This window comes from Microtus ochrogaster, chromosome 2 (genome assembly GCF_000317375.1).
Source record: "Microtus ochrogaster isolate Prairie Vole_2 chromosome 2, MicOch1.0, whole genome shotgun sequence".
Classification (NCBI taxonomy): domain Eukaryota; kingdom Metazoa; phylum Chordata; class Mammalia; order Rodentia; family Cricetidae; genus Microtus; species Microtus ochrogaster.
Genome location: NC_022010.1, coordinates 15056651 through 15075094, shown reverse-complemented (window position 1 = coordinate 15075094; position 18444 = coordinate 15056651). Strand labels below are relative to the sequence as shown.

General features: G+C 40.0%; 1 protein-coding gene across 3 annotated transcripts in view; it reads right to left on the bottom strand.

Annotated features, from left to right (window-relative positions):
• The window catches only part of Ift81 (intraflagellar transport 81), a 75248-nt gene that overhangs the window by 47494 nt on the left and 9310 nt on the right, over positions 1–18444 (bottom strand). For all 3 annotated transcript variants that reach the window (XM_005344447.2, XM_026788017.1, XM_026788019.1), the window contains 7 exons: positions 18131–18220; positions 14496–14561; positions 14079–14189; positions 12039–12123; positions 6131–6294; positions 4843–4938; positions 2224–2370 (listed from right to left, as the gene is read on the bottom strand). In XM_005344447.2, the coding sequence (XP_005344504.1) occupies positions 2224–2370; positions 4843–4938; positions 6131–6294; positions 12039–12123; positions 14079–14189; positions 14496–14561; positions 18131–18220 (759 nt within the window). The remainder of the gene's footprint in view (positions 1–2223; positions 2371–4842; positions 4939–6130; positions 6295–12038; positions 12124–14078; positions 14190–14495; positions 14562–18130; positions 18221–18444) is intronic.

Here is an 18444-nt window from a genome sequence, read left to right as displayed (position 1 = left end):
CAGTTACTACGTAGCATGTAGAATAGTCATTCTATGGGTGCTGAAGCATTACTTACATTGTTCTATTATTAAATAAAACTTGGGGAGTCAGATATGGGATAAAAACCTGATTGATCAGAGAAGCAGTAGAGAAGCAACCAAATGACCTCCTCCCTCCCTCCCTCCCTCCCTCCCTCCCTCCCTCCCTCTCTCTCCACTAATCCAAAAGGGCCCACGAATTTTTCTAAGCAACTTCCTACTACTTCCTGTGTTTCTTTATATGTATCCTGGGTCCTCCAAAACCTTTATGGTTAATTATTGTCAGCTAGTCACTAATTCTGCCCTCTAATTCAAAGTAAACTTTATTGTCAGTCTTTGAGTGTCAATGTGAATAAATACCCCACATCATTTCCCCCCTTTTGTCTAAATAAAAAGGAAAGGTTTTAACTTAACAGAGTAAAATTATATATAATAACAATTATTAAGTATGAATTACATTCACAATGTTCAGTCCAATTGTATTTGGCAAATTTGGAGAAAATACTCCATTATCTATCCTGTCTTGGTGAGTTCAAAGTTTTGTCTCTAATTCACTTTCTTTTTTTAAAAAAATATTTATTTATTTAATATGTATACAACATTCTGTCTGTGTGTATGCCTGCAGGCCAGAAGAGGGCACTAGACCCCATTACAGATGTGAGCCACCATATGGTTGCTGGGAATTGAACTCAGGACCTTTGGAAGAGCAGGCAATGCTTTTAACCTCTGAGCCATCTCTCCAGGCCCCCCCAATTCACTTTCTATAATGACTTCTGTTACCAACCTAGAAATATCTTTCTAGAAGACCTTAAAGCATTTTCTTAGGTAAATGACTTAAGCTTTTACATCTATCAACCTTATACCCTTTGCATCTCTTTTGTGAGTTTCTTTTCTGAGTTTGGTAACACGGAAAACTGTATAACTATCTAGTCTCCAACCTCATCAAGGATCAGAGGAGGATATAATATTACCTGAGTAAACAAGAAGAGCAGAGCAAACAACTTCCCAAACTATAGAAATGAGAAGCATCTAGCTGCCTGGACAATTACCCAAGTTTCCTCTGCAACATTGGGACATCCATCTTCAGCTTACATGCCTAGAATACCAGACAGACTTTCATGTGAAGCAGGAATTTTGAAAGCCTATCCTACCTTGTCTTGGAAAAGTTCAGTAGTCGCCTTCTTTTGTCTCATGCTTGTCCAATTTGGACAGCATACTGTCAGCAGTTGAGGCAAGGCCATATATTATTAAAACATCTTAAATGTCATATTCTGTATATCTCTGAGGTAATTTGAAGACCATCTACCTAAAATATATATTTGACCTTGAAAACATCCCTAAGATGGATACAAATTTGATTGTTATAGATAAATAACTACTAATCTGCATTTCTTTATTATCCTAATTAGTTTCTGATAAAAACTTTTAAGGACTAGAACTTGCCTACAGAATGGGGAACTTGGGGGAGGATTGAAGGGGGAAGGGTAGAGGGAGGAAGGGGAGCAGAGAAAAATGTAGAGCTCAATAAATATCAATAAAATAAAATAAACTTAAAGAAAAAAGAAATGCAATATTTTAAAACTTGTGAGCATGTCAGATGAGGTCATTTCGATGAATGCTGCTCAAATACATACCATGACAGAGTAGTTCAGTGATGTTTTCTTAGTTCTTTATAGAAATACATTTATCAACAAAGATGAAATTTTATTATCTATTTGATTCTACTCATTTCATTTTGTTTTTATAATTTAACACTTAAATAAATCCAATATAAATTCATTTAACTAAAATGTGAAAGTATTGGGGAGATGACTCAGAGCATGTATTACTCTTGCAGAGGACCTGAGTTCAAGTCCCAGCATCTACATCAGGTGGTTCAGAACCACCTGTAATTTCAGCTCCAAGGACTCCAACACCTCTGGCCTCTGCAGGTACCTGCAATCACATGCACACACCACACACAATTTTAAAAAGGCAAGTGAAATTCTAGAATAGTGTCTCACAGAACACCAGTCTTTTGTATCTTACATCCAGAATGTTTCAACATTACCCCAAAAAGAATTAATATTTAATATTTTAGCTTTCAGTAAGTCTTACAAAATGAGATTAACTTCTCATCAACATAAACTTAAGAAAAATGAACGTCAGTGACTTCACACAAAACCCCAGTGTCATAACATCCATCCATGAGATGTCTCAGCTTACCTCATCTCCCTTCAAAACCTCGGTGCCATCGAATTCCCGGGTCTGGTTTGTTTTTACTAACACTTCTCTCTCTAGGCTGGCTAACTTCTCCTTGGTCTCCTGAAGTTCCTCAGCCTTGGCCTCTTTTTTACGAGAAATGATAGATGCCTAATTGAATATTTAAAGAGAATAAAATAAGAAATACATTCAGTTTTCTGTTATCTTGTAAAATTATCTACTTTTTGGAATTTTTAGCAATATAAAATTTCAGTATGAACTTTGCTGTTCTTTTTTTGTGTGTGTAGCGGGGTAGGTTCGAGACAGGGTTTTTCTGCCTTTAATCCCAGCATTCAGAAGGCAGAGACAGGCGGATCTCAGCCTGGTCTACAGAGTGACTTCCAGGACAGGATCTAAACTACAGAGAAACCCTGTCTAGAAAAACCAAAACCAAAACCAAACCAAAACAAAACAAAACAAAAACACTATTTTCAGAACTGCAAGGCAGTTTAGCTCACTAAAGTCAATACCAATATTTTAAAAATGAAAAGCCATGATATCAAACACATTTGGTACATTTAAAAATATTTTTGAAAAAGTATTTGTTATGGCCAGGCGATGGTGGCGCACGCCTTTAATCCCAGCACTAGGGAGGCAGAGCCAGGTGGATCTCTGTGAGTTCGAGACCAGCCTGGTCTACAGAGCTAGTTCCAGGACAGGCTCCAAAGCCACAGAGAAACCCTGTCTCGAAAAACCCAAAAAAACAAAGTATTTGTTATGCATATGTGTGTCTGCCTCAGTGTTGGCATGGCACCATGTGTGTTCATGAACTCATGGCGATCAGAAGAGGACGTCAAAATGGGAGTTACAGGAAGTTGTCATTTGCCATGTGGGTGCTGGGAACCGAACTGAGGTCCTCCATGAGAGCAGCAAGAGCTCTTAACCACTGAGCCATCTCTCCAGCCCACGATTTATTTTTATTTGTGTGTGTGTGTGTGTGAGAGAGAGAGAGAGAGAGAGAGAGAGAGACAGAATGTGTGCTTGAGGGCCATGTGTATGTGGATGCCCTTGGAGACCAGAAGGCATTGAATTTAAATTTTCTGGAGCTGAAGCCAAAGGCAGTTGTGAGCTGCCTGACCTGGGTTCTGGGAACAGGGCTGGGGTCCTCTGCAAGAGCAGCAATTGCCCTTAAATGCAGAGCCATCTCTTCAGCATTTTAATAAATAAGATGTAGGTCAAAAGTTAAATATCAGGGGGTTCAAGAGATGACTCAGAGGTTAAGAGCACTGGTTGTTCTTCCAGAAGTCCTGAGTTCAATTCCCAGCAACCACATGGTGGCTCACAACCATCTGTAATGAGATCTGATGCTGTCTTCTGGTGAGCAGGCATGCATACAGACAAAACACTATAAACATAATATTTTTTTAAGTTAAACATCAGAATCATCAGGAGTTTACAAAATCCAAGCAGCTGCTCTTAAAGGTGAATGAGCATTTATGTGAGCTAGAACTCTGAAAAATTGCCTGCCTTCCTTTCTTCTTTCTTTCCTTCCTTTCTTCCATTGATTGAGACAGAATTTCTGTCTGTACTCCTAGCCATCCTGAAGCTCACTATGGCTGGCCTTGAATTCACAGAGATCCTCTGGCAGTTTCCTTCTGGGTACTAGGATTAAAAGTGTAGACCAACACCACTATACCCAGCCTTGGGAAATTTTCTCAGCTGAATCACAATGTTCACGTTTTTGAGAGCTATCAGCTAAATCATGGCATAGCACAAACAGCACAGAGTGAAACAACTGTGACAGAAGAGTACTCTGTAGTACAAACCCTTTAAAAAGTCTATTTTCTTAGTATAAAAGGGAAGCAATGAAGGAGCGTCTTCCCATCTGCAAGTATTCCAGGTTAACAGACAAGGGAGTGAAGCAGCACTCTGTGTGGAACTGCGGTGTAGGCAGGTAATATAAATAGAAACTTTGGTCCAAGCCGAGGCAGAGCTCACATAGTGGAGAAAGGCGAGTATCCCTCAAGATCAAAGTGCCCAGCATCTCCTATGGCCAACATTATGTTGATGCTATTAATTAATTCCAACAGACAAGAAGCAGAAGAATTTGAAAGTTGGAACCTGTATATCATATAATTATATCTCTTGGAAAATGGGTAGCAAAATTACAGTCAACAAATCAATTCTTTTTGGTTTGTCTTGTTTTTTGGCTTTTCAAGACAGGGTTTCTCTGTGGAGCTTTAGCATCTGCCCTGGAACTCACTCTGCAGACCAGGCTAACCTTGAGCTCACAGAGACTCACCTGCCTTTGTCTCCCAGATTGCTGGGATTAAAAGTGTGCACCACCACCATCCGGCAACAAATCAATACTTTAATCTGAGAGTGTACACATATTTTGGCTGTATTTTGACTTACACCTCCTAACATAAACTTGCCATTTAGAAGACAGAATTCCACATTCACAGAAATTGGCACACTGCATTTCAAACTCGGCCTTCCTGCTGTCTGCTACTTCTTTGTTATAACATAGGGATTAGCACTGACAGAAAAGCCTTTGTTCTTTACTTCCTCTTCACCTTTCAGATAACACAGCCTTCCCCATAAACTACAGACTTAAGTAAGGGAGCGAGAGAAAGGCCTTACCTGTTGCCTATATAGTGAGAGCTTGCCTTCAATTGGCTCATTTCTCATCATTTTCTTCTCAATCAACTGATTGATCTCTGTGTTTATTTCATTGACCTAAAAGACCATAAACGTGAGACATGTTAAAACTCTCCCTATGAGAGCCAGGAGTGGTGGTGTATAACTGAAACTCCAGCACTTGGGAGGCTGAGGCAGGAGGATAGGTACTTCAAAGTCAGTTTCTGCTATCTAGTGGAATCCTCTGAAAAAAACCAACTGACTGACCAATCAAACAGACAAGCATACAACTCTCCAAATGATTACACAAACTAGTGACCTCAGTAGTGACTCCAGGACACACTCAGCTTGAGTTTATAGTTTTTACCATTTCTGAAGTCACGAGGAGCAGAGTTCCAACTACTGTATGAGTGGACTTTTATGAGTGTTTTTAGAAACAACTTCAATAATATTTGTACAATTTGATTACTTCTATAGATTGAATCTGACAGGCCTACACAGTCCTGAAGTATTTAGGAGGAAATAGTCTTACACCATAATGTGGTATCTGCTTTCTATACACCTGACTGTGACTTACAAATCACTAAGGCGCAGTGTGAATCCAGACAGACGTTCCCCAAGGGAATTCAGAAACCCAGTCAAGAAAGTTGATGTGGAATATCCAAAACTTTACTATTCTAATGTCTGTGACCCTTTGATAGATATCATTTATACTGTTCATTAACCCTTTGTAAAGTAATAAAACTGAATACCATCAGCTTCTCAACAAGGAAAACAAACTGAAATAGAAAACATTCCAGTATATCCATCCCTCCAAAGAGGTCCTTAAATTTAAGCCACATCTGACCTGGACATCTACGTTGTCTAAGTGAATTAAAAGCAATATGGTTAGAATTAGATATTTAATTACAGAAGCTATTGAATAAATTAAGGAACCAGGAAATAAAACCTTTCAATCAATTTTCATAACTTTAAAAATATACAAATGAGTAGTGTTTTATTTATAGGGAACAAAATGTTCTAATACATTACCAGGCTCAGTGAGCACTGAAATACAGTCTAGCCCAAGCACACAAGAAAAGCTTTAAATTGGAAGCTGTCCTACTACACTGAAAATCTGATATTATGATTATTCTGAAGTAGGAGCACAACATTCTAGAATTTTCACTGAGACAACTCATCAGCAAAGCGTCAGCTCTTAGCCCAGGCTAGCTCTAGAGCCACAAGTAGGAACAGTGCAGGTATTCTTCACAAAACAGACAGAGTTGGGAACTAGAAGATCTTTACTTACTTTAGACTCAAGTTCTAGAAGGTCAGAGTGGCCCATAGCTGGCTCAGAAACCACTTTTTGCAAAAAATGTAATTCCTTTTTCTTGCTTTCTAATTCTTTTGGGAATTTTTCAGTGACCATATATGAATTAAATTTTATCTCCTCCTCTAGCCTCTTCATTAAGCCTTAGAAGAAAAAAAGGAAATGTAAGTTAAGCTCCAGCCAGGCGTACACATAGAATCCCTGTCTTGAAAAACTAAAAAAGAAGACAGGTTAGCCCAACAGTGTGTGGTGCTTCATGAGTAGGCAGAGACGGTGGTAGGGTTAAAGCTCTCCATGCAGCACTTACAGAGTGCAGTAAAAGTCCACAGAAGTCCTTCCAGGTTAATTAGTATGACCACAAATCACAATTTACATAGAGGAATATTTAGAGAATTATAGTAAAAGTGATATTATGATCGTTTTAACTTCATAACCTAATTCCTTAAATCACAATATACATACAAGTAACAGCCGCAGAATCAAAACTACCACTGTTCTTTGCCTTCTAAGTATTTAAGAAGCCAGTGAGCCAAATAAAAACACAAATGAAATCTATCCCAGGTCCTCTCCTATATAACAGACATTTTAATCTTTCTTTTCTTTTGTTGTTTGTTTCTTTTTTTAGTTGGTGTCTTTATATAGTCCTGGCTGCTCTAGAACTCACTCTGTAGACCAGGCTAGTCATGAACTCACAGAGATCCGTCGGCCTCAGCCTCCTGAGTGCTGGGATTAAAGGTTTGACTGGCTTCTTTTTTTTTTTTATGGTATTCTACTTCTAATATCTCATAAACAGTAACACATAATAATTTGTCAGCTTCAAACCAGTGAAGAAGATGCTAGGGGTCAACAAATTTAGATCCAAAAAAGAGGCAGTGAGTGCTCACTTCCATAAATATCTTACATCTGGTTGCTTTTGATTTTTCCTAAGTATTAGTTTATAGTGAATGCTTTTAAGATTTAATAGTTTTCTTACTTTAGCAAATGTACAACTATACACAGATTTTCAGTGAATAATGGTTTTATTATAAATCCCCAGCCTGAAGAGATTTATATAGTTTATTTCTGATCTTTGCATTACACATTTACAAATTCTGGCTTGACTTTTAAAAACTTTAAGTTTCCAGCTTAAGTCATCTATGGATGAGGACTGAATGATAAATATGGCCCAAAGCTTTAAAATTATGTATTTTTAGTTCTGTTGTACAAATAGAACATGTAAAATTTTATTAATGCAAATCCACAAATTTCCCATTCATCCTTTTAATGCTCCCGCCCCGCCCCTTTGGAGAAGGTTTAATGAAGAGCGGTCCACTCAGGCACTCATTCCCGGGCATTTTCTCACTAAGTCTACATCCCTTCTTCTTTGGCTATGTGAGGACCTTCATCCCCAGGTACTTACACACTTCCCATAACAGGTGCATGGAATCAAAGCCTAAAATAATTTTTGAATATAAAATTCTTAAATATTTTTCTATTTTTAAAAGTTTTGAAAACACTACCACTACAGTGACAAAAAGCAGCTGGATGACTGACTGCTTGGAGAAAGGGGAGGGTCCTGAGACACGGGCTACAAAGGAAGTTCAGGGTAAGCGGCACGTCTGCTATCTTCATCAAAGGCTGAGGGCAGTCAGGACTAGAGCTCAGACCTAAGACAGTGTCTGACCAGCATGCATGAGCTGTGAGCAGGGAAGCCCAGGGAATCCCAGGGAATCCCAGGGAATCCCAGGCACCAGTTCCTGCCCACTCACAAAGTGTATGTATTATATATATTTTATTTTAATCTAGATTTTCAGCCATTTTCCTGACTTGATTTTTCCTCCCTGTCTGTGGAAAAGATTGCTTTCTTTTTACTCAAGCTTAAGTCTCAACTCCCACCCCCTGTTGCTTAGCAGTTTACTAGACACTGTCCTTTAGAAGCACGACACCCTGCAGTGAGGCTCCTTAAACTGGAAGATAAATAACCCAAAATAGCTTCAGGATGTTCCTGAAACTGATCAGATTTACTAAGCCCCTCCCTCCCAAAGAAAGCGATAAAGCTGCTGAGAGTTACTCTTAGATTAGTTGTGATGGCTATTCTTGGTTGTCAACCTAGCTATATCTGATATTAACTAGAACCCAAAATATAGGCCACACCTATGAGGGATTTTATCTTAATTTGAAGTAGGAAGATCCACTTCTGATCTGGACACTGAGGTAGGAAGACATGCCTTTATTGCAGATCTTTTTTTTATATGATGTTTTATTAAAAGCTAGGGAAGAGAGAATGAGAAAGGACAGAAAAACAAAGAGACAGAGGGGGGCGGAAGAGGAGAGGGGAGAGGAGAGGCCCAGACCTGCTTGGGTGGGAAGAGAGAGATCAGGAGTTATTCCAGATCTTTTGAGCTGGAGAAACCCACTCTGATCTGGGTCACATATCCTGCTGGAAGTCTAAATAAGGACACAGAAGAAGTTTTTGTTCTTTGCCTGCTTGCTCTCACCTTACTAGCAAGCCCATTCTTTCACTGGCATTAGAACCTACTTCTTTGGGATTCCAGCATATAGTGATGACCAGCTGGGACATCAGCCTTGTGAACAACTACTGAATTCTTGGACTTCCCATTCACAGCTGGACCACAGCCTGTAAGTCATTCTAATAAAGTCCCTATTTTTTTTTTTCGAGACAGGGTTTCTCAATAGCTTTTGGAGCCTGTCCTAGAACTCACTCTATAGACCAAGGTAGCCCTGAACTTACAGAGATCTGCCTGTCTCTACCTCCCAACTGCTGGGATCAAAGGTGTGCACCACCACTGCCCAAAAATTTAAATCCCCTTTCTACACACACACACACACACACACACACACACACACACACACACACACACACACACACTCATGTACTCATTCTATAAGTTATATTACTCTAGAGCAGTGGTTCTCAACCTGTGGGTTGCAACACTTTCTGGGGGTCACACATCAGATATCCTGCATTTCAGATATCTACACTATAATGCATAACAGTAGCAAAATTACAGTTATGAAGGAGCCATAAAATAATGTTACAGTTGGCACCCCCACAGCACGAGGACTATATTCAAGGGTTGCAGCACTAGGAAGGTTGAGAACGACTGCTCTAGAGAACCCTGACTAATGCACTGGCCAAGCTGCAGAGACTGAGACAGACCAGCTGCTTGGAAGGAGAAGCTCTCCCTCGCTTCCTGGAGGAAGTTTAGAACAGAGTCACTTGGAAAGGACACTCGCCAATCTGTTGAGCTGCCTGCAGGCTGTGGAGTATGCTGCAGGTTCCCAGTTCTGTGAGCTGGAGTGGGCTGTGGTGATGCAGCTGTCTTTGAGTCATTTCTGCTCCTGTAAGTAACCCCTCACTCATATTCCTCTTAAGCAACCTCAATAAAACTCATGGACTTTGGTGTCCTTGTTTTAGTCCGTCATGGGCTCCCTGTCTGGATGTGTACTGCATCTCCCCAGGACAAGTGTATGTCACAACACCTCCCAACTACTAAAGCGAAGTATTTAGTAAATTTTTGTACACACAAATTACTTTTTGATATTAATCATTTAATAGCTGTAATTCAGTAGAGTCTTTTGAGTATTCATCTTCCTTTTATAATAGAAACACATAAAGAACACGTCCCACATAAAGACAAAAATCTTCCTGCTGAAAATTAGCATATGAAAAAGTAAAATTTAGTAAACAAAGAACTAAAGGTCACCAGTACCTAAATGTGTACTTACTGCTTAAACTGGAATTTAGATTGAGATGAGCAAGAGGTGATTTGGAAAGCCGGAAACTAGACATATGAGTTACTCATCTTGTAAATAGGAGTTCTGTACTCCTACCTTTTTTCTGAAGTGTTTAGTTTATGTGTTAGGGTGTTTTACCTGCATTCTATGTCTGTGCACCACATGTGTTTAGTGCCCATGGATCAGGGAAGGGCATCGGATCCCCTGGAGCTAGAGTTACAGATGGTTGTAGGCTGTCATGGGGGTGCTGGAAACCAAGCCTGGGTCCTCTGCAAGAGCTAAGCCATTTTAACTAATGAGCCATCACTTCAGCCCCTGTATTATCTCTTTTAATAGCTTTATTGAGCTAGCATTTTCAACCATTTATAGGTATAATTCAGTGGTTTCAGTATATAAGCAGGCTTCCACCACCAGAACAGTTGTTAGGTCACTATTATCAGCTCCCAAAGAAGTCTCTAAACTCACAGGTATTTACTTGGACTTCTCCCAACCACAGTTTCTTCTACTGAGTTGATTTCTATCTATGAATTTTCTTATTTTAGATATTTCTTATAAATAGTACTGTACAATATTGTGGTATTTTATGGCTGATTACTTACAGTTACGTTTTTGAGGCTCATGTATGTCATAAGTATATATTAGTACTAAATTCACTTTGGTGGCAGAATAATCTTCCAATGTATGGATATGCCATATTTTGTTAGTCCATATACATCAGTTTAGGAACAGGTGGTTCCTGCAACTCTTTTGCTTCTCACAAATAATGCTACTATGGGCATATCTGTTCAAGTTTCTGTATGAATAGGTGCTTCAGATCTCTTAGTATGTGCCTAAGATTAGAGGGTGTAGTCAGGAGTTGGTGGGCCGGCTCATTTAGCAAAGGTGCTTGCCTACAGGTCTGATGACCTGAGTTTCACCTCTGGAGTCCACGTGATGGAAGGAGAAAAGCAACTCCCACGGGTTGTCTTCTGACCTCCACACTCACACCGTACACCTGTGCCCACTCACAGATAAATGTTGAAAGACGGAAATAGAAGTTCACATGGTGACAAATTTTAGTATTTTTGATAAGTTTTCAACTGTTTTTCAAAGCAGTTATATCCTTTGCATTTCCACAAACAAATATGAGAGTCCAAATTTCTGTACATTTTTGCCAACACACCTGTCATAGAATTCTATGTGTATGTACTATCCATAGATTACTATCCCTCCCTTAGCTAGATGATTACATTGTAATATTTCTCTAACACAAATGAGAGCTTTACATTGTTTTTAGCTTGGCTAATCTCCTTGCTGATGTGCAAGAACATTTTCAAAATGCCTGGGATGGGTTTAAGTGGGTTATGAGAACAATTCATCTGTGCAAAGCTATATAGAACTCAGCCAGGGACACCCGCATCATTAACCCTGTAATTCTACAAACAAGATCATAGAAAACATTCAGACTGAAGTCTAGTATCTGATTTTTTTCTTTACAGCCTCGACAGGGATCTGTGCTTTTCCCTGCATCTTTCTTACAGCGCCCACCCTAAGCACACAGGGGAGGATTTACTTCCACAGCTAATGTTACTTTTACACTTTGACTGAAATAGGAGGCAAAAAATGTTTTTGAAAACCCATGGATGGGGGCTGCGGAGATGGCTCAGAGGTTAAGAGCACTGGCTGCTCTTCCAGAGGTCCTGAGTTCAATTCCCAGCCACCATAGGGTGGCTCACAACCATCTGTAATGAGATCTGGTGCCTCTTCTGTATACAGGCAGAAAACCCATGGATGTTTTTATTGATTCCTACTGATCAGCTAGGAAATGATGCTCCAAAATGGTGAGATAATTAATTCCCACTAATCACTTTAAGGAATATCTGGTGTAAATTACTATTTTCTAACCTTCTACATCATGTAATAACTTCACTTATGGGCTGGAGAGATGGCTCAGTGGTTAAGGGCACTGACTGCTCTTCCAGAGGACCTGGGTTCAATTCCCAGCACCCACATGGCAGTTAACAACTGTCTATAACTCCAAGATCAACAGCCTCACACAGACATACATGCAGGCAAAGCACCAATGCACATAAAATAAAAATAAATAAAAGAAATGTTAAAGAAAAAAGCCACAGGGAATCATAAAAACATCTAAATAAAGTTTACTTACTTTCAGGCTTCGCATCTGCTGCTGCATGCCGCATACTTTTCAGCTGGTTCTGCACTCTTTGCAATCTCTGCACCGCGTGAAACAGCTTTAAACAACAATTTGATTTAGTGAAACAATGCTCACATAGGCAAACAATGGGGATACATGGGATTCTCACATTATAGAAGAAACAGGTAAATACTAAGAAAATAAGTACATTAAACTGGTCGGGCGGTGGTGGCACATGCCTTTAATCCTAGCACTCAGGAGGAAGAGGCAGGTGGATCGCTGTGAGTACGAAACCAGCCTGGTCTACAGAGCTAGTTCCAGGTCAGGCTCCAAAGCCACAGAGAAACCCTGTCTCGAAAAATCAAAAAACTAGTTTTCTCAAATGTGTGTGTACCTGAGTGTGTGTGTGTGTGTGCCACTGCATGCAGGTGCCCACAGAGGTCTGAAGAGCCCATGGGATTAGTTAATAAGAAGTTGTACGCCATCCTATGTGGGTAATGGGAACCAAACACAGATCTTCTGCAAGAGTATCGGGTGTTCTATCTACTGAACCATCTACCTAGTCCCTCATACAAAATTTAAGACATGCTTCCACATTTCTTTAGTTGCTGTTTCAGTTGGTGATTAAAGAAAAATCTTTGTGGCTGGTGTGGTGGCATTTGCCTTTAATCTCAGCACTCAGGAGGCAGGAAGATCTCTGTGAGTTCAAGGCCAGTCTACATACCAAACTCCAGGACAGCCAGGACTACATAAAAAGACCCTGCTTCCAAAACTAACCTAACTAACTAACTAATCACTGGAGAGATACATCAGAGCCTTTCCTGTGTAGCGTGGTTCCCTTGGCCTTGGGAGATGTTACCATTCTCAGTGCTCTACAGCATCAGAGAATGACATTAAATAACCACTCGAGGCTCAGGAAAGAGAGCTCACCGCTGCAGGGCAGCTGCTGTGATGCCAAGTCAAGCTCCCATGGAACTAAATCACTCAGCTGCCAGTTTAAATTGGCAATTTAGAAATTACACTGATTTGAAATATATTTTTAAAGATTAAGGCAGATTTTAATAAATTAAAGTAAAATTTTCAGGCCAAATAATTTCTTCTTTAAGGTGAAGTTTAAAAACATGACAGTGTGGGTGATTCTGAGGACTCAGAGTATTTTTAATTAAGAGTATTTTGTGACATTGTCAACAGCAGCAACACCTTATTTGGGGCTCCATACTATGTGGTTAAGTATTGACTGTAGTTGACTCATGCTGTTCCTAAACAGCAGAGAATTATTCTACTGTGCAGCAGGAAGATTAGCTGCTAGTGGAACAGAATCTTTACAGAGCACCCTACATTTAAGGCACTAAAAATGCTCTTCTGTTTTATTAGGGGCATAGATATTCCAGAAGAGCATTTTTAGTGCCTTAGATGCAGTAATGCCTTTGTGGGAGCCTAGGCAGCTTGGATGCTCACCTTACTAGAAATGGATGGAGGTGGGGGTTCCTTGGATTTCCCACATGGCAGGGAACCCTGATTGCTCACTCTTCGGGCTGAGGAGGGAGGGGGACTTGATTGGGGGAGGGGGAGGGAAATGGGAGGCGGTGGAGGGGAAGAGACGGAGATCTTTAATAAATAAATAAATTTTAAAAAAAAATGCTCTTCTGGTTTCGGAGATCACAGGACCCTGCACATTTTACTCCAGTGGCAAATAAGCAAATCATGCCTCAAAATTAAAAGTAAAAAGAAAGCTGGGAATATAGCTCAATTGCAGAATGCTTGTCTAGCATGTGCTTTAGGTTCAATCCTCAAATACTGCAAAAGGGAAAAACAAAGGGAAAGAAAGAAAAAACAGTAGTCTTGACTAGGAATAAAGCTCAGTCATATAGTACATGCGCAGCACAAGCAAGGCCCTGGTTTGATTCCCAGCAAAACACACACACAAAGTCCTAAAGAAAAAGAGTAGCTGCCAAAAGGAAATACGAAATTCTAAAATTCATTCATATATATATATTTAATTACTAAGAGGAGCTACTTCTGTGATCCTGAGTATAAACTTTCTGTGGATACCTGATTCTTTTGTTCCTGTTTCTGTTGTGCAAGAAATTCTTCTCTCTCTTTCTCAACCCGAAGCTGTCTTGCTATTTTAAGCATCCGCTGATGATTCTGAACAGTCTCCACCTACAGTAAAGGAATAAGTAGTACATGTTACTGTCACATTTGAGGAAGGCATTAGCAAGTCATGTGACTCCCACATCCACTCATCATTTCCTTTTGGTAAACAGTACTCCCCGAGATGACAGCTAAGCTTTAAACTCCAGGTCCTTGAAAGTTTTGGGCTACTGCCTGGGAGATTCCCTTTCCCCAGTGTTACTTGAGTCCATCCTCCCCTGGATGCCCATGCCTGACTTAATCTTTATTTGCATTCCTAAATCTCTGCCAGTCCTTGGGACTCACTGAAGTCTACGGGGCTAATTCCTGACTTACCCTTTTCTTCAAACGTTCAACTCTCTTCATGAGTTGGTCTTTTTCTTCTTCCATTGCGCTGATGTCCTAAACAGTAGTAAAGAGGCCATTAAAAACACTCTCAGTCTACAGGTTTGAGGTGGGTTTTGCACAAGCCCTGCTCTACTATCCAATCACAACCACAGCAGCAAGAAACAAAGATCCTCTTTTGATTTAAGGGCATTTCCATTTCCCCCCGGGCTTTATGCAAGAGAATTTTTTTTTTTGGAAGCTTGGCATTCATCTAGAAAAGCAACTAAAGCAGGTGATAGCACAGCAAGGTAAAGCTGCCAGCCAGCACACTTGTGTTCTGATTCCAAATACGGCTACATGATTCATTAAAAATCTTCCGTAATGAAATGTATATAGGCCTAAATACATGAACAGCTGCTGACATCCCATCTACTTTGTTAAATAACAAACCATATATCTTGCTGATTTCCCATCAAAATTACTTTTAAGGTTATGGTGGGCTTTTGTTTGTTTTTGTTTCTTTTTGTTTGTTTGTTTGTTTTTCAAGACAGGGTTTCTCTGTAGCTTTAGTGCCCGTCCCGGACCTAGCTCTTGTAGACCAGGCTGGCCTCAAACTCCCAGAAATCTGCCTGCCTCTGCCTCCCGAGTGCTGGGACTAAAGGCATGCACTGCCATGTCTGACCCATTTGGTGTTCTTAAAATGCAAAATTGAGCCAAGCGGTGGTGGCACATACCTTTAATCCCAGCACTCAGGAGGCAGAAGCAGGTGAGTCTCTGTGGGTTCGAGGCCAGCCTGGTCCACAAGAGTTAGTTCCAGGACAGGCTCCAAAGCTACAGAGAAACCCTGTGTCTAAAAACCAAAAAAGTAAAATTGTATATGGGTTTGTCAACCAATTTTCTCTCTGAAAAAAAAAATTAAAAATAAACTGCCTTCTTTCTTAAATCAGCTCTACAATAGTTGGTAATGAAAACAGAGAAACTAACATCCTTCCTAAACAAACAAACAAAAACCAAAAACCTATTCACTAATACTAGGTAACATAAACAATGGTAGCCAGAACTGGTAGGGTTTCAGGACATGGGCACTCTCACTCCTGACAGTGCTGTGTTAAAGGGTAATCTGAGAATAAAGATGCATCGGGGGCACTGCACTTGGGGTCCTAATAAAATGTTCACTACGGTCTGCAAGATGACTCAGTGGGTAAGGGCACTGAAAAACCTGAGGTCAATTTTAGGACCTACATGGTAGGAGAGAATAACTCCCATAAGCTGTCCTCTGACCTCCCTCCACATGTACGCTGGCGCGCACACACACACACACACACAAATGTAATAAAAATGTTCACTTAAAGCCAGACTTTTCTATAAGGATTCTACTGATGCCGATGAAGCTCAAATTTGAAAGGATCTAAATGTCTGACAATGATTAACTACAGTGTAACAAAATGAAAGTCACTAGAAGAGTGTTTAATGACATGGAAAAGGCATGAAATGACATTCCTTGAAAGAAGCAAATTACAATACTTATATAAGCTCAATTCCAAGGGAAATTGTCAACAATAGGTACCTCAAGAGCACATGATTGTGAGTGAATTCTTTTCTATTTCTTTTTTAACCATATTATCTAAATCTACTACAGAGAAGAGGTTCAAGAATATTTAGTAATAATGAATGAAATTAAAATCAGACTCTGCATTCTGAGTCATCATTCCCAGAGCACAGCAAAGGCTCTCTCACCAGGCCTTCTTATCGACCGGAGCTCAGCTCACCTTCCATTGCTAATCAACAAACTCCTATTGAGGGCCTGCCAAATGCCAGGCCCCGTGTCAGGCACTGGGAGGACAGTGGTAAAGATGCACAGGCATATCCCTTCCCTTCTTAGGGCTTCATGCATTTAGAAAGACAGAAATTAAGGCAATTATAAGGGCAATGAATGCCATAACAGGAAAAGAACTAGGGAAAGCGATCTATTTAGGGAGTCAGGGACGGCTTCCCTGAGGAAGAAACTTTGATGTCTCTGATTTAATGAGAATATAAAGATAGCACTCATAACTCAGGAATTCTAAAAATACAAGACTCATGCAAGTCAGAATAGCAAGTGTTTAAGGAAAGTACCTAAACGCCTGGGCAGAAAGTAAAAAATATTTTCTGGAGAACATGTATTAAAAGCCCTAAAATAATTTATGTGCTTTAACAAGCAATTATATATCTAAAAAATATTGCAAAAAAACTATCACAGCCATACAAAAATTATGTTGATAATCATGGCATTATTTATAATAGCAAAAAAATTAAGCCAAAACCTAAATATGATTAATGTATATGTACTATAGAAAACTAATTTGGACATTGCTATAATTTCATAGAAAGCTAACAATGAAAACACACTCACAAAGTAATAATTAAAAAGCAGCAAGGGTCTAGAGAGATGGTTCAGTGGGCTAAGAGCATGTATGCCTGAGTTTGGCTCCCAGAATCCATGCTAGGCCGCTTTTAATGCCTGTAACTCCAGCTCTGGGAGATCCAACATCCATCTCTGGACTCTGCAGGCACATGCACTTACATGCACATACTCCCACACAGATGCACACACAGACACATTTTAAAAATCATAAAAACAAACCTTAGCCGGGCGGTGGTGGCACACGCCTTTAATCCCAGTACTCAGAAAGCAGAGGCAGGCTGATTTCTGTGAGTTCGAGGCCAGCCTGGTCTACAAGAGCTAGTTCCAGGACAGGAACCAAAAGCTATGGAGAAACCCTGTCTCGAAAATTCAAAAAAAAAAAAAAAAAAAAAAAACCTTAAGAAAGCAGTGAGACTGTAGGAGTGACTCAGATGGTAAAGCCTGCCTAGCAAACAAGAGGCAGGACCTGAGTCCCATCCCATTCTTCAGCACCTGCACAGTAAGTGAGCATGCTAACACACTTACATTCCCAGCACTAGGGAGGTGGAAACAGGGGGTTCTCTGAGCCTGGCTGGCCAAACAGTCTCACCTAATTGATGAGCTTCAGGCCAATGAGAAACCCTGTCTCTAAGGAGGATAACGGCATCCTGATGATGACACCTGAGGCAGTCCTCGAGCCTTCATAAAGAAAGCAAGATGGGTAATAATGTATTGCATGATCTCATATACACACCACACAACTTTTTCTTCTTTGTTCTTTTCTGCATTTTCTATATCATATATAGAACATATACCAAATAAAGAGTCAAAATGAAGTATTTCTAAATCCCAGCTAGCTGTCAATATGAAACATGAACTCACTGCCCTCGCTGATTTTTTCAGTAAAGAACTACAAGGAAAAGCTGGGCATGACTGAGTGTGCCTGGAATTCCAGTGCTGGGGTTAGACACAGACAGCTATCGCTGGCCAGTCAGGCTAACCTAAGCTTCAGGTTCAGTGAGAGATTCTGCCGCAAAAACTAATATAGAAAGCAAAGGAAGATTCCAGACGTCTTTGGCCTCTATGTGCACACACAGACACATATGTGCACACCACTAACTGATGTGCACACCAATACTAAAGCCCACAAAGCACTCATTTACCATCACTAGTTTTCATACAGTTAAAATTCAGCCTGGATTAACTAAAGTCAAACAATCTGAATAAGGTATCATTCAAGTCCAAATGGATATTTCTTTACCCTTCTTATTTCTGCTGTAGAAAATCCAGATGTTTTGAGTTGCTCACATTCTTTATGCAGAGTTTTAAAAGCTTCCATCAGCTCTTCATACTGAAAGAGGAAGTTAGCAGTTACCAGTTATGACTACATCCGGTCGTGTTCTCTTCATCAAGCTGCCCACTAACTTGCTGCAATCACTTAAATCCTTAGAAAAATAACATTAAATACATGTTTTTGGTTTTTTTTTTTGGTTTTTTTTTTTTTTTTTTTTGGTTTTTTGAGACAGGGTTTCTCTGTGGCTTTGGAGCCTGTCCTGGAACTAGCTCTGTAGACCA